This window comes from Lepus europaeus, chromosome 8 (genome assembly GCF_033115175.1).
Source record: "Lepus europaeus isolate LE1 chromosome 8, mLepTim1.pri, whole genome shotgun sequence".
In the NCBI taxonomy this organism is placed as follows: Eukaryota; Metazoa; Chordata; class Mammalia; order Lagomorpha; family Leporidae; genus Lepus; species Lepus europaeus.
Window position 1 is genome coordinate 90,622,787 of NC_084834.1, and position 16,712 is coordinate 90,639,498.

The 16,712-nt window shown below is 43.5% G+C and overlaps 1 protein-coding gene across 2 annotated transcripts in view; it reads left to right on the plus strand.

Moving 5' to 3' along the window:
- GPAT3 (glycerol-3-phosphate acyltransferase 3) overlaps window positions 1-8,223 on the plus strand; it is a 70,315-nt gene extending 62,092 nt beyond the window's left edge. For both annotated transcript variants that reach the window (XM_062199179.1, XM_062199180.1), the window contains 3 exons: window positions 607-735; window positions 2,131-2,210; window positions 7,052-8,223. In XM_062199179.1, coding sequence (XP_062055163.1) covers window positions 607-735; window positions 2,131-2,210; window positions 7,052-7,151 — 309 coding nt within the window. In that variant the 3' untranslated portion in view covers window positions 7,152-8,223. The remainder of the gene's footprint in view (window positions 1-606; window positions 736-2,130; window positions 2,211-7,051) is intronic.
- Window positions 8,224-16,712: the final 8,489 nt, after the last annotated feature.

The window sequence follows — 16,712 nt, forward strand, 5'->3', positions numbered from 1 at the left end:
CAGATACTGAATAGTCATGTACCAACCCTCTTATTATGGTGTTCTGAGGCCCTAGTTAGAAAAACAGTTGGCTCTGGTTAGAGGAGTTACCTTGCCTCAGTTACCTTTTTTGATCAATTCTGTCAGGTGAAATAACTTTCTCTCTCTCACAAAGATTAATTTATTTATTTATTTGAGAGGCTGAGTTACAGGGAAGAAGGGCAAGACAGAGAGACAGATCTTTCCTCCACTGGATCACTCCACAAATGGTAGCAACAGCCAGGGCTGCACCAGGCTGAAGCCAGGAGCCTGGGACTCTGTCTGGGTCTTGCATGTGGGTGGCAAGGGGGCTCAACTACTTGAACCATCTTCTGCTACTTTCTAAGGTACATTATCAGGGAGCTGGATCTAAAGTGGAACAGCTGGGACTTGAACTTGTGCCCGTGTGGGATGCTGGCATTGCAGGTGGTAGCCCAACCTGCTGTGCCACAATGCTGGTCCCAGTAACTTTTTTTTTGAGGTCTGATGGAAGTATTTGTGTCCAACCACCATAGCAGCATTGACATGGGTAAGAGAAACAATGACTTAGTTTCTAACTGGATTGTATTTTCTTTTCTTTGTTCTCAGTATAACCCTCAGTTTGGAGATGCATTTTGGAATAGCAGTAAATACAATATGGTGAGCTACCTGCTTCGAATGATGACCAGCTGGGCCATCGTCTGCGACGTGTGGTACATGCCTCCCATGACCAGAGAGGTATTCCTTAGATAAAAGCTGTTCTTTGCTTTATCTAATCAAATAAAGGCTAGAAAATCCTTTTTTTGTGAAAAAAAGAAAAGAAAAATTTATTTATTTTGAAAGAGAGGGAGAGACAGAAATCTTCCATCTACTGGTTCATTCCCTACATGGCAACACCTGCCAGCATCGGGCCAAGCTGAATCCAGGAACCGGGAGCTTCATCCAGGTCTCCCACGTGGGTGGCCAGGCCCAAACACTCGAGCTATCTTCTGCTGCTTTTCCCAGGCCATTAGCAGGGAGCTGGATCAGAAGTGGAGCAGCGGGGACACATATGGGATGCCAGAATTGTAGGTGACGGCTTTGCCTGCTATGCCCCAGCTCCAGCCCTGGCTAGAAAACGTTTATCTGAAAACTAGGTGGCTCCTTTAGCACATCATGCCTTTGTGCTTTTTCAGCAGATAAGTCACTTTTTTTTTTTTTTTTTTGACAGGCAGAGTGGACAGTGAGAGAGAAAGGTCTTCCTTTTGCCGTTGGTTCACCCTCCAATGGCCGCCGCGGTAGCGTGCTGCGGCCGGCGCACCGCGCTGATCCGATGGCAGGAGCCAGGTGCTTCTCCTGGTCTCCCATGGGGTGTAGGGCCCAAGGACCTGGGCCATCCTCCACTGCACTCCCGGGCCACAGCAGAGAGCTGGCCTGGAAGAGGGGCAACCGGAATAGAATCCGGCGCCCTGACCGGGACTAGAACCCGGTGTGCCGGCGCCGCAAGGCGGAGGATTAGCCTAGTGAGCCGCGGCGCCAGCCCGATAAGTCACTTTTTAAGAACGTAACTAAGCAGTCTTCAAATCAGGCCATTTTGTATTCAGATTCTTTTCCATAATAGCTTCGTAATTGCTATAGGCTTATAGAACCTGCAGACAGTGTAGAATCATTGAGTAAAACTGATAAAGAGTTGGGGCCAACACGGTGGTGTAGCAGATAAAGACCTCGCCTGTGATGCTGGCGTCCTGTATGGGCACCAGTTTGAGTCCCAGCTACTCTGCTCCTGATCCAGCTCTCTGTTAATGGCCTGGGAAAGCAATGCACACATGTGGGAGACCGAGAAGAAGCATCTGGCCCAGTCAACTGGGGAATAAATCAACAGATGGAATCTCTTTCTCCCTGTCTCTCCCTGTCTCTCTGTAATTCTGACTTTCAAATAAATAAATTAATCTTAAAAAAACTAATACATAATGAATATGTGCACATGATAAATACAGCAGTGAGTTTGCTTGATAGAACAGATATTTGCTATGATTGAGCTAAATGTGAATTTATATCTTAAGACAAACATGAATGATGATGAGTGAATCTTAAGTTATTATTTATACACTGTACACCCAGGATGAACTTGTAATTCTTGTTGTTTTTGATTAGGAAGGAGAAGATGCAGTTCAGTTTGCGAATAGGGTGAAGTCTGCTATTGCTGTACAAGGAGGGCTGACTGAACTACCCTGGTAAGAGATTTTTCAGAAGTATTATCACTTGTTTTTTTTTAAATGAAAAATTCCCCACCATTAACAATGTCATCTGTTATGCTATGGATTTAGCTGAATGTGACATTGTTTTATAGGAAACAACAATGGTTTAAATAAGAAAGAAATTCTGTCTCACTCAAGCATTGACAGTTCAGGCTGGTATAAGTGCTGTTTTGCTGTGCTGCCCTCAATATGTGTATCTACTTTATGGTCCTAAATGGCTCCTCCAGCTCTACCTAGTGTGTACAGCAAATGACTAGCAGGAAGAAAATGAGAAAACTGCCCAGCTCTATAAGAGCACGTGCCACTTGAACTCATGTCCATAGGCTAAAACTGTGTTGTGTGATAAACTTCAGTGGAGGAGGCTGGCACCATAGTCCTTGCTCCTGGTGGCTGTGTGCCTAGCTAAACTTTAGGGCTGTATTATTGAAGAAGAAATGGAGACTAGTTTTGGTGGTAGGGTAGGACCGGAAGGCAAGAGGTAGCCTCCAGGCTCATTTGTATTTAACTCTAGCTGTAAATATTTTAAAGAAAAAGGAATAAAAGTGGAAGATTTCAGTTATGAGTAATATGGCTTTGGTGTTTGTTTCCTCCTCTGACACACAGCTGCCTTTCTGTGTGCTCACCTGTCTGATTGTGCATGCATGGACAGGTCGCAAGGACACTGATCCCATTGTGCCGGCCCTGCTTCAGGACCTCCTCCCACCCTAACTGTACATGTCCAAGTACCTGGGAGCCAGGGCTTCCACCCAGACATTCTGAGGGGGTGCAGACATTCCGTCTGTAAGAGGGACAGTTACTTACACATGCGTTATGATGAGAGATCAAGTTCTTAAACACAGCAGATGTAGCAGCAAGCTGTTATAAAACAGTTTTTTGTTTGTTTTTTTGCCCCCAAAACTTATAAGCCCAGTAAGATCCCTGTTGTCTTTTTCAGTGTTTAAAAAAAAAAACTTCACCTGGAAAGTTCATTGAGACCATCGTAGCAATGTTCCAGGAGCAGAATTTAGCGAAGTCCGGCTGGGTGCCCTTGACACCAGTGGGACGGCCCAGAGCTGTTCAGGGAGTGAGCTGCTTGGTTCCCATATTCCTTTAGGCAGTGGTGGGCCACATCACTAAAATCGTTTACCCATTCCTTGAAAACGACAAATTTCACCCAGGAAAGCCTGTTTCTGGCATTTGTTAACACTAATTAGAAGCCATTAATTTCTACAGTGAAAACTGTTTCTGAAATTCATTATGCTAACTAACAAAGCCTGGGAAGTTGAGGGGGCCCTAAGGGCTGCTAAAGCCTCGCCAGTGGCACCCCCTGGAGGGTGGCCTTCTGATTGGGTGCTGGCTGACTGTGGGAGGTCGGGGGTACGGTGTGAGTTCTTGACTTAGGGCATCTGTCTAGCCCTAATGTATACAATAAGACTAACATTTGTAACCTGGGATACGTTAAATCAAATGACAAGCCACATAACATCCTAAAATTACAAGTTTCCCTTAGCCTGCAAATGTCCTATTGATTCGTTTTCCTACATGTAACTGGTTTCCTCTACCTGGTTAATTTTTTTTTAAAGATTTTATTTATTTATTTGAGAGAGACAGTTGCAGATAGAGAGAGAGACAGAAAGAAAAGTCTTCTATTCACTGGTTCATCCCCAAATGGCCACAATGGCCAGAGCTAGGTCAGGTTGAAGGCAGGAACCTGGAACTCCATCTGGGCCTCCCAGATGGGTAACTGGCTCAAGCACTTGGAACATCTTCTGCTGCTTTTGCAGGTGCGTTATCAGGGAGCTGGATTGGAAGTGGAGCAGCTGAGACTCAAAACCTCACTCATATGGAGTGTCAGTGTCACAGGCAGCAGCTTAACCTGCTATACCACAGCCCTAGCTCCTTAGTTTCCTTTTTTTTTTTTTTTTTTTTCGAGGAAAATCATCCCACTACTTTTCTAGATATATGTGTCATCTACCTGTTGTACATGAATTAGCATGGCTAGAAAGATTTTTTTTTTTTTTTTTTTTGGACAGGCAGAGTGGATAGTGAGAGAGAGACAGAGAGAAAGGTCTTCCTTTTTGCCGTTGGTTCACCCTCCAATGGCCGCTGCGGTCGGTGCATCGTGCTGATCCAAAGCCAGGAGCCAGGTGCTTCTCCTGGTCTCCCATGCGGGTGCAGGGCCCAAGGACTTGGGCCATCCTCACTGTACTTCCGGGCCATAGCAGAGAGCTGGCCTGGAAGAGGGGCAACCGGGATAGAATCTGGCGCCCCAACCGGGACTAGAACCCGGTGTGCTGGTCCGCAAGGCGGAGGATTAGCCTGATAAGCCACGGCGCCGGCCAGAAAGATTTTTTTTTTTTTAAATGATGAATTAATTGTTTGATTGTAAGGTGGCTCTTATATCTAAGTTCCTTAAGCTCTGCTGCCAGTGCAAAGGGGTGTTGGGTAAAATGTTGACATCTGTGGGGGTGGCAAGGCACAGTTGGGGTGTTTAGACCAGCAAGAGGTTTGCTGAGTGCTTGGGAAGAACTGTACACAATTGATGTCAAGATGCTCAAAGACAAAAACAAAACAAAAGCTTCTAGCTTACGGTGTTTGCCTGTTCTTGACCTGGACTCAGGAAACGAGAAAGGCCTTTCTTGTCTCGCCCTCCCTTCCTTCCTTAATTCTCAGTGTTCAGGATTCATGTCCACGCAATATATAGCTTGAAGTATCTCATTTGGACAAAAGAGGCTGGCGTGGACAATTCCTGGGACCTGATGACAATTTGTGATCTTGTTTCATGAACTCTTCCCACAGCTGAGTCCCTGGATAATTTGTATCTACAGTCTTTTTTTTTTTTTTTTAAGATTTATGTATTTATTTATTTGAAAGGCAGTGTATGTTTGTGGGAGAGAGAGAGAAAAAAAAAGAGAAAATCTCCCATGCTCCACTGGTTCACTCTCCAAATGACCACAGTGGCCAGAGCTATGCCGATACGAAGCCAGGAGCCAGGGGCTTCTTCTGGGTCTCCCACGTGGGTGTAGGGAACCAAGTACTTGGGCCATCTTTTACTGCTTTCCCAGGTGCATTAGCAGGGAACTGGATTGGAAGTAGAGCAGCCAGGACTTGAACTGGTGTCCATATGGGATGCCAACACTGCTTTACCCACTATGCCACAATTTTGGCCTCAGTCTTTTTTTTTTTCCTTTTCTTTTTATTTCTTCTACTGAGGGTTGTGCTGGGTCTGACTGTGCAGAAGACAGAACATTGTGTTGATCTCAGGCAGGCATCTGTATTGAGGTCAGGTTCTGTCTTTATGGCACTGAGATCACCTGTGATCATTCATCATGATCAGAAAGGACTTGGTAAACATTCACGCTTAACTGGGTTAAAATTAAACAGTCACAATATAAGGTAAGCGTTCTCCTAGGAGTTACAATCTAAGGAGGGAGATAGTGGCCCCTGGCAGTTCAGTCTCCTCCCGGCTCCTCTAATTGTTTTGTGTCATCCAAAGAAGGAAAGGCACGTGGAGTCCTTGTAACACAGGCGGGTCTGTGTTTTCACCACCCCTGAGAGTTCAAAGATTGATGTGCTCTGACTGGAGAAATGCTGCTTACAAAGGCACTGACTTCTGGTTCAATGCAATTTATGATTTTGTTGTTTGCTTTATTCTGTTTTGGGATCTAAATACTGGAAATTTGTGCTTTGAACTAACACACGCCATGTTAGGGTTTGATTTGAATAATGATTAACCTGTTCATCTTTAGGAAATTCACCCACACATTTAAAGGCCCTCCATATTTTTTTTTTTTTTTAAAGATTTATGTACTAGGGGCAGAGGCAGAGAGAGAGAGGTCTGTCTTCCATCTGCTGGTTCATGCCCCAGATGGCTGCAACAGCCGGAGCTGCACTGTTGAGAAGCCAGGAACCAGGAGTTTCTTCCAGGTTTCCCACAAGGGTGCAGGGGCCCAAGGACTTGGGCCATCTTCTACTGCTTTCCCAGGCCATAGCAGAGAGCTGGATCGGAAATGGAGCAGCCAGGACTCAAACTGGCACCCATATGGGATGCTGACACTGCAGGAGGCAGCTTTACCTGCTACACCACAGTGCCGGCCCCCATATGAGTTTTAGTTAAGACAGAAGTGATGAACAAACAAAATGGGGGCCTGCACTATGGCATAGCCTGTAATGCCGCCACCTGCAGTGCTGACATCCCATATGGGCACCAGTTCGAGTCCCAGCTGCTGCACTTTCAACCTGGCTTTCTACTATTGCCTGGAAGAACAGTGGAAGATGGCCCAAGTCTTTGGGCCCCTATACCCACATGGGAGATGCAGAAGAAGCTCCTGGTTCCTGTCTTTGCATCAGCATAGCTCCAGCTGAGGCAGCCAATTGGGGAGTGAACCATCAGATGGAAGACCTCTCTCTGCCTCTCCTTCTCTCTCTGTGTATTTCTGCCTTCAAATAAATAAATAAATCTTTAAAAAGCAAACAAAAACGGTGCTTTGTTTTCCTAGAGGGAAAAACACAGGAAAACAGTCCTAGTTTTAATAATACAAGTTTAAATACAAGTATCAAAGACAGCAGCCCTAGCTTCTAAAAAGAAACAGAATAGAGATGTTATGCCTTATGTTAACCAAGCATTAGAGAGATGATTCCTTCCTCACAGTAACACACACTGGATGAGTGGTAGAATGGGACTTCAATCTGTCTTCCTACTTCCAAATCCAGTGTTCTTTGGCACATTGTTGACCAGCTGTGGAAGCGTCATGGCACTGTGCAGTATGTGTTAATATGGAACCCTTAGGCATCTGTGCTGGGGAGGACGTCTTATACCTTGGCCTTTCTCTTCCCAGGGATGGAGGTCTGAAGAGAGGAAAGGTGAAGGACACCTTTAAGGAAGAACAGCAGAAGAATTACAGCAAGATGATTGTGGGCAACGGCTCTCTGAACTGATGACACCTTGTAGAAAATCCTGGCTTCCCAGAGAACTTTCCTTAGAAATGGAATGGGTTTTGGGGGGCAGTGTATTTTGTTTTGTTTTGCTGTTTTTAAAAAGTTGTTAATCTTTTCTACAGGATGATTGTTTCTACCTCTTTATGCCAGAGGCAGAACCTACAGGTGCCCTTTTGGCTTTCAATGTTGTTATAGCAATAGCCCCATGAACTAATTGTTAGGTAGCTTACAGAGTTAAAGTTTTGTCTTTTGTAAAATGATTGAATCATCATTGAACAAAATATTTATGCAGGAAAAAGTGCTTTTGAAGTGTGTTTGGTACTTGTTGATATGATAATTCTCGAAAAATACTCCAAACTCTGTTTTCATAATTAGCATCTGCCCTGCCTTCGAACTCCTCAACGGTAGGTTGATGCACACAGCTAGGGCTGGTTACCTTTGTGTTCTGTTCTACCTAGCATGAGTTTGGAATGTCACCTGACCTGAAAGTGAAAAGAAAATGCAACTTATTTCTTACTTCTGTATTGCAAGAGAAATGCTAGTTAGCTTCACCAAAGAAAAGTGAGTCAAATATGCCTATGCATTTACATGTAGGCAACTCCCAAATCAATACTTTTTTAGTTAGCAACTGGTAATAAAGAGCTTAGATAGTTTTCCTCATCTGTGCCCAAATCTAAGTCTCTGTTCCCCTGAATCTATGGATTGGTTTTTTTTGTTTGTTTTAATTTTTTTTTTTTTTTTTTTTTGGTAACAACACATTTTCAAGTAGAAGGAGCCTTTAAAAAAGGAGTCACAGTAAGTGTTGCTGGTATGGATGAGTGAATGCATGTGGAGCCACCCCTCACCTGCACCTCTTTGTGGTTAATTCCTGAACTTTCCTAGTCTCTTAAGCAGAAAAATGAGTGGTATGATTACCTTTTAGAAACTGAGCCTTAAAATTTTTACAGGGGGGAAGTGAGTGCCCCACTGACTCAGCATAAGCAACGTGTGATAGCAAAGGTATGCCTTTATATAAATGCTCAAGAGTGTTCTCTCTCTTCTGGTAACCATGTACAGAATGTGAAACCGTCGTTCCAGGATTATAAATAAATTTTATATTTTTAAATGTGTGTTGCATTATTTCCTCCAGCCCTTTACCCTCTTCTGGTTTTGAGTAAGTTAAATGCTTTCTTTCTACAAGCAAGGGCTGCTTGTTTTTATTTCAGTGACACAGTTAAATTTTACTGGACTGGAACACTCGGGCAACTAGAACATCAACCACTTTTCTCATCTCTCTCTTAGCTTAGTCATTTAGACTCTGGCCCGTGGGCTCCACCTTGGACCAGGTCACAGACTTCAGTTGCTTTACAGGTGACCTCAGGCAGTTGTATCTCATTGACTCTCTGGGTAGGCCTGATCTAGCACTGTCAGTACATACTCTTCTTACCTGGATAGAGGAGTTTCTCCAAAGGACGATTTGCAGCCAGGTTTCCCTTCTGGTCAGGGCCACCATCTTTCTGCTCTTCCCACCTCCTTTCTCTTTGCTGTAAGTCTCTCCCTCCCCAAAATGTGCAACTCCAAATATTGATATGTGGAGGTGACTCTTTTTTTCTCAGAAAGAATTTCTTTCTACTTTGTGTATTCAGTGCTGCTTGAATTGATCTATTTTATTAGTTTAGTTCTCAGGAAAGCTAATAGAACAGGTAATAACTATTTTGTCTGTACACCAACAAAGTATATCTTTGCAAGAGTACAATGAGAACAATACTGTCACGTATTCACTTGAGAATCTAATGCTGTCTCACAACCTTTTTCTGTAGGTCTTTGATTCATTCAACTCATTTTCACATTGCTTGAGGAATTGCTGTATTACTGAAAACATGTTTCTGAAAAGCTAGTGTATGCACAGGTTTAGTGTAGAGTGAATTGAACTTTTTTTTTTTTTAATACATTTGCCTCCCTGATTTTTATTATCGTTTTTAAAGAGTACATGGTTCTTAAGCAAATTTATTTATTTTCATTTTGTTTGAACAGTAGACACATACGAGTCACTAATTCACTCCCCAGATGCCCACAACAACCATGGCTGGGCCAGGCTGAAGCCAGAAGCTTAATCCAAGTCTCCTATCTGGGTGATGGGGACCCGGGTAATCAAATCATCATATGCTGCCTCCTGAGGTGCATGTTAGCAGGAAGCAAGTTTGGAAGCAGAAAGATGAGACTCGAGTTAGGCCTCTGATGTGGGATGTGGGCGAGACAAGCAGTGTCTTAAGTGCTTCAATAATTGCCCACATCCTCTAATATTATTATTATTATTTTTTTTTGACAGAGTGGACAGTGAGAGAGAGAAAGGTCTTCCTTTTCCATTGGTTCACCCCCCAATGGCCCCTGTGGCCAGCGCACCGCGCTGATCCGAAGCCAGGAGCCAGGTGCTTCTCCTGGTCTCCCATGCGGGTGCAGGGCCCAAGGACTTGGGCCATCCTCCACTGCACTCCCGGGCCACAGCAGAGAGCTGGACAGGAAGAGGAGCAACCGGGACAGAATCCAGCGCCCTGACCGGGACTAGAACCCAGGGTGCCAGCGAAGCAGGAAGAGGATTAGCCTATTGAGCCACGGTGCTGGCCCTTCTAATATTATTTTATACCCACTTTAGAAGAAATTATGTTCAGAGTGTAGTGTACAAGAGTTCCTGTAATTATAATGAGAGATCAAGGGTAGAAGGGATTTGGCAGGAAAATCCCATCAGATAATAACTTTTATCTAACCCTTGCAGCCTCGAAGTTTTCCTGTAGGTTCAGACTTCCCAGCCAATTAAGCTTTGCCTTGCTGATTTGCACCATCCTCTCAGTGCATACGTTGCACTTCGGGTGTTCTGTTGGTATCTTAACACTTGGCAGGGGTTGTTAGGATTGTGGATGACATGTTGTGGTCAGGAGGTCTACCTCTTGGCCAAAGCTGCTGTCGGTCTTGATTTCTGAAAGGTGATTTTTACTGACCTACCCTGCCTTGTGATAGGACAGAGGAGGCTGTATTGGGAGCCAGGGCAAAGCTGGGATTCGGGACTGGTGCTGCAGGTTGGGGTCCCTAAAGATCTTGACAAAAGCAGTGTGCTTAGTTTTGCTCTTTAACATGTGTTCTTCATGAGTTGATGCTAGTATTTGAGGTTACTTTTTTTTTTTTTAGTGGGAGTCTATTCTTTTTTTTTTTAACTTTTATTTAATGAATATAAATTTCCAGTGTACAGCTTATGGATTACAATGGCTTCCCCCTCCCATAACTTCCCTCCCACCCGCAACCCTCCCCTCTCCCGCTCCCTCTCCCCTTCCATTTGCATCAAGATTCATTTTCAATTCTCTTTATATACAGAAGATCAATTTAGTATAAAGATTTCAACTGTTTGCACCAACATAGAAACACAAAGTGAAACATACTGTTTGAGTACTAGTTATAGCATTAAATCACAATGTACAGCACATTAAGGACAGAGATCCCACATGAGGAGCAAGTGCACAGTGGCTCCTGTTGTTGACCCAACAAATTGACACTCTAGTTTATGGCACCAGTAACCATCCTAGGCTGTCGTCATGAGTTGCCAAGGCTATGGAAGCCTTCCAAGTTCCCCGACTCTGATCATATTTAGACAAGGTCATAAAAGACAGAGTGAGGATAGTAACCAATGATCCTAAGAGTGGCATTTACCAGGTTTGAACAATTATACAGCATTAAGTGGGGAAGAGGACCATCAGTACACACAGGTTGGGAGTAGAGCCATTGGTGGTAGAGTAGAGGTTATGATTACAAAGGAATGAGGCCCAAGTGCACTATACAGGGCCTAGAACAAAGGACAGAGTCATTATGAGAGGAGCTAAGAAAGGTGCTGTCTAAGCTACAAGTAATTTTTCTGATTGAGAGGCAAATAGAACCTGATAGAAGGGGCTTGATAATAATCTGGTGTGCTTTAGGCCTTGTAAATTCAGAGGCCCAGACCTATCTATCTCTTCACATGGGGTATATCCTAAGGGAGGTGTGAGTATTTGAGGTTACTTTTTTGGATAATGGTGAAGGTGATGGGGTAAAGAACCATGAGACATTCCCTAATTGTGGCTCTAACCACAACTGAGGTTGTGTCATCTTTGATAATTGTCTTTATTTATTGTGACATGGTGGAAATAGAAATGTGTATGTGAAAGTATGTAGGTATACTTCCAGGGAGAGGATAAAAGCATCTGCATTTGCGTTACCTAGGCCAATAAGTAGAACTTGAGTGCATCCCAGAAGAAGGAAGTCAACAGTTTCTTAATCCAGTTACTGTTGACAGACAGTAGAGCCATTTCTAACCTTGTTGTACACGTGTTTGTCTCTCCTGTTACACATGCAGAGGAGTTCTCTAAGCTCACATGTGGTCAGAATTAGGATTGCTGTGCAGTTGGGGATGAGCATATTTAGTTTTAGTGTGGAAACTGCCAAACTGCTCCTGAAATGTCTGTGCCATTTTACACAGCCCATCAGCAGTGCGTGAGAGCGACACTTGTACTTATTGTAATAACTTTGGATGTATTTTTGTTATCTCGTGCGTTGTTTCTTTCACTGTTTCACACTTTCAGTGTTCACTTTTTTTGGTTTATTAATTCATTTGCTCTGTAAATTGGAGACTAATGGCCTCTAATTAATCCAATTTAATGGAAATTAACCTTTTCCACTCAGGATCCCTTTCCTTTGGTGAGAGTGCTGGTGTCAGATCCCTGGTTTTGCTTTTCTGGAAGCACATTTACTTTATACTCATTCTTAAGAAGTTGTTGCTGGGTGTAGAAGTTTCTATTCACATCAACAGTGTGTTTTCTCTAAGCACATCACTCCATGGCTGCTCTTGGGAAGTCAGCCACTAGCCTTGTCATTGTGTTTTTGAATATTTGAAATATTTGAATATTGAAACTAATATTTATTTGAGTGTATTTAAGATCATTTCTTTGTTATTTTGCCCTTTTACTATGATGTGTGTAGTTGTATATGTCTTGTTATCTGTCTTCTTGAGGCTTGACTTTTCATTGTGGATTGGTACTTTTCATCAGTTCTGGAAAGTTCTCAAATAATTCTTTATTTGGTATCTTTGCCATATCTCCGTGCACTCTCTCTTTTTAGAAGGATGGTTAAGCTAATGTTCAGATCCCTGGTTTTGCTTTTCTGGAAGCAATTTTCCATTTTTTGCCTATCTAGACTTCTTTCTGGATAGTTTTTTTTTTTTTTTTTTTTTTTTTTAATTTAACTGATTTATTTTAAAGGGAGAATGAGAGAGAAAGAGAGAATGTAAGACAGAAAGAGAGTACTTCCATCCACCAGTTCACTTTCCACATGGTTGCAATTACCAGGGCTGGGCCAGGCCAAAGCCAGGAGCCATGAATTCCATCTGCGTCTCCCTTGTGGTGGCAGGAACCCAAGTACTTAAGCCATCTTCCACTGCCATCTTCCTCAGTAGGGAGCTGGAGCAGCTGGAACTGAAACTATTGTTCTCTTATGGGATGCCACCATTGTTTTAACCCACCCATTATACCACAGTGCCAGCCCCTGAACAGTCTTAATTGTACCACTTAACTGATTCTTTTTCCAATTCCACTGAAGTCTACTGTTACATCCCCTCATTGAGTTTCTAATTTCTAAGTTTTTATAATAGGACTTCTGTGAGTTGTATCTGGTGTTTTTCAAATATTCTTACGCTTGTAAGTTTTGAAATACCTTATACTTATTGATTACGTGTTTTTCCTAACAGTTCAAAGACATTACATTTGGAGGGCTAGAGTCTATTTTTTATGCTGCTCTAGTTCATGGAGTCTTATTTCTTTGTAAATGCAGAAAGGGTGATCATGCCCTTTTTTGGATTATATTCTATATACACAGAATATATATATAGAATAATATATTCTATATTGTCCTGGAAGACAGCCACACTCATTTGTTTATATGCATATGGTTGATGCTTTTGCATTTCAATGCAAGTGGCAAAGCTGTGTCATTGTTGCAGTGACTAAATGGCCAACAAGCCTACGAATTCATTATCTGACCCTTCCTCCTAAATAGATTGCTACCCCAGCTCTAAACTCAGTTTTCTGCTTGAGGTTTACTGAGCCATGTAGATGGTGAGAATTTAGCCTATAGACCCCAAAGAAGGGGCTGTGGCTTGGTTTTGAATTCTCTGCATAATGTTTTTGAGATTCACCCATCTTGTGTTTATAACTAGCTCATTCCTTTTAATTGCCAAGTGGTTTTAATTCCTTCGGGGAAAATTATTTTTCCCTTTCACTTTGCAGGTATTCTGGAACACAAGCAATTGACCTTGCTCACATCTGGAAGTCAGGGGATGGACAGTTTTGTACTGTATTCTTTCACAGAGGATGTGGACCTATCAGATCCCACCTTCAACAAAGAGTGTCTTAAGTTTGGCTCAGAGGCTCAGAAGGCTCCAAGTACACCAATGCTAGAGTTTACCGGGTTCAGGCAATGCTGGAGGTTCAGCCACCTGCTGTCTTCTCTGCTGTGGTCTCCTAACTTCCCTGCTAGTTTATAGAAGCATTCAAAATGATTTTCTTTTGCCATATTGAAGGAGGGTAGTACTCTTTGCTGGAAATAAAAGTTTTAGAATGAGACAACTCTAAATTAAAAACAAAAGTTACTCTGAGTGTTTTAGCCTGTTAAGGTCATTATTTTAATATAAAGAGCAAAAACTGCTTTAGAGTCATTACTGTTCATTTGCAAATTATTTTGCCAAAGGATTTTCATAAAATGAAGTGATTTGCAAGAAGAAGCAGACTGACGTGGGGAAAGCAAGAAGGCTTTTAGCATCAGTAGAAAATACCAGAGACCCAAAAGCAGGAAGGCACATGAAAGAAGTAGCATTCTTGTCTCCTGGGTGGTTGCCAAGTTTTGTGTCTGCCCGTGTTACATTGCAGCCTGCGCTGAAGCTGCAAGGCCCTTGATGGTCCGTTACACGGGTCATAAATCCCTTTGATGGGCGCCTCCTGCTGCGTAAGAAATATATAGCAAGTCTGGCTGCTTGCTGGCTTGGCTCTGAGCCTGGAAAAGGCAGAAAGAGGAGAGAATGTGCACTGTCCGTCTTGCTGATCTGAAATATTTCACATTCCCTTGAATTCCATGCTATGATTAGGAAGTGGATTGCATGGAAGAGTGAAACTGAAGAGTCAGTCTTACTCCAACGTAAAATAGGATGTGCATTTCTTTCAAACATATTTTTTTTTGAGAAACTGAAAAGTGTACCCTATGACCTAAGGTAAATCTTTGATGATTACAAAAGTCAATTAAGAATCACAGGTTAGGGTTTGGCAAGTTTTCTTTTTTGAGCAAATTCTCGAGTCGCTGTTTCTCTAGCTTTATAAAGCAGAATATCTACATTTGGGGCTTACTATGCATCCATCACTACTCTGGGCCTGGTGACATAGCCATGACCAGGAAAAACAAAGCTGTTGGGCTTTTGAAAATCCACTGAAATAGATGGAAAATAACACAAACCCAGAAATATATTTAGATGAAACCACCAGAGGGGACTCAGAGTGGCTTTTAATTTTTTTGTATTAGATTGAGATATTAAATGGCCAACCATTCTTTCTACAGAGTTTGCCCAAAAAACTGCTGCCCCTTAGAGCTAAAGTATAGTACTGATGGATCAAAGGTAGACCAGGAGCAGGGAGTGATTTGCAATGTGCACCTGACAATGCCCTTGTGCTGATATCACCTGCAGCTTTGACCTTGGTAAGCCTGTTTATTATAGCTAACATCTCTTGCTGCAGGCAGCTCTGACATGTGGTTGTGGCTAAATCAGGCACAAGTGAACTCTGCCAAACTTCTTAACTGGAAGGAATTTCCAGTACTGGTTGTAGGACAGGCTTTCAACTTGTTCATGCAGAATCAGAATTTTGTTCAGAATGGGCAAACAAGTGACTTAGGAAATCTTGTTCTATATAAGAGGTTCTGCAGAATTTTGGTTAACCAATGGAGTGACAGATGAGATACCATAGCTCTAGTCTCTATATCCCTTGGCCTGATACCTCCCTTTGCAAGATGCTTCTATTTAAGTTACCCTGTTTAGACATTTATGCTCAATTTATGCAATACATACCACCACTGAGGTTTGGTTAGTCCCGAGCCTCCATGCTGCCCAGGTCAGAAACCTGCCTTTAGGCCGGCGCCGTGGCTCAACAGGCTAATCCTCCGCCTTGCGGCGCCGGCACACCGGGTTCTAGTCCCAGTTGGGGCGCCGGATTCTATCCCGGTTGCCCCTCTTCCAGGCCAGCTCTCTGCTATGGCCCGGGAAGACAGTGGAGGATGGCCCAAGTGCTTGGGCCCTGCACCCGCATTGGAGACCAGGAGAAGCACCTGGCTCCTGGCTTCGGATCAGCGTGATGCGCTGGCCGCAGCGGCCATTGGAGGGTGAACCAACGGCAAAAAGGAAGACCTTTCTCTCTGTCTGTCTCTCGCTCTCACTATCCACTCTGCCTGTCAAAAAAAAGAAAAAAGAAACCTGCCTTTGAGATCTGGAATCTGGAAGTGGAGCTGACCCTGAACCATAAGAAGTGGTGAGGTCTTTTTTTCAGTTCAGGAACAAAGTCCTTTGGGAGTCTGAAGTCTTGGTTATTGCAGGGCTGGGCAGCTGTGGGAAAGGGAAGGCTTGAGCAGATCTTGGGAGATAAGATACATGGTCTCTGAAGAAGTTAGGAAAATGTGGATGAGTGAGCGTTGAGCACGCACTGCCCTCCCTCCCAGCCCCCAGACCAAAAACTCAAGTGTGTGAAGGTTGTTTATAATCACAGGTCTTTTTACCTCTGGGATATTCTCTGTTCTTATTTTTGGAGTCATTTTTTTAAAAAATGATTTATCTCTGAGAGAGAGAGAGAGTCAGTCCACTTACTGCCTCACTCCCCAAATGCTTATACCAGCTAGCGGGACCAGGCTGAAGCCAGAAGCCGGGAACTCAATCTGGGTCTCCCATGTGGGTGGGAGTATTTGAGCCTTCGCCTTCTGCCTTGAAGGGTGTTCATCAGGAAGCTGGAATTGGGGGCAGAGCCGGGACTTGAACCCCAGCACTCTGACATGGGGTGTGGCCATCTCATGTGGTATCTTCTCTGCTGCTCCGAATGACTGCCTCTTTTGGAGCCATTTATTCTTTCTCTACCACTGCAGGCCCTCATCATTTCTCGCCTGGGCTCAGTAAGACCCTTTTGACTGATATCTCTGCCTCTGCTCTTGTTCCCAAAATAGTCTATTTGGTAACAGTAGCTGTTGTGATCAGTTTACATCACAGATCGAGTCACGGCATTCCCACTTGCAGAATTCTCCAGTGGCTTCGCATTGCACTGAGGCTAAAGATTAAATTCCATAGTCTAATATCCAAAGCCATCCTACAGTGTGACGGCTGGTCGCCCCTTCAGCCTGGTTTCCGTCATGCCTTCCCTAGCTCAGCTTCCCCTTCCGTTCTGTCCTTTGATGAAACCTTGAGCATAGTTCCTGCCTCAGGGCCTTGACACCTGCTGCTTTTCCCAGGAACAATCTTCTCTCAGGTACTTGTGAAACTCCTTT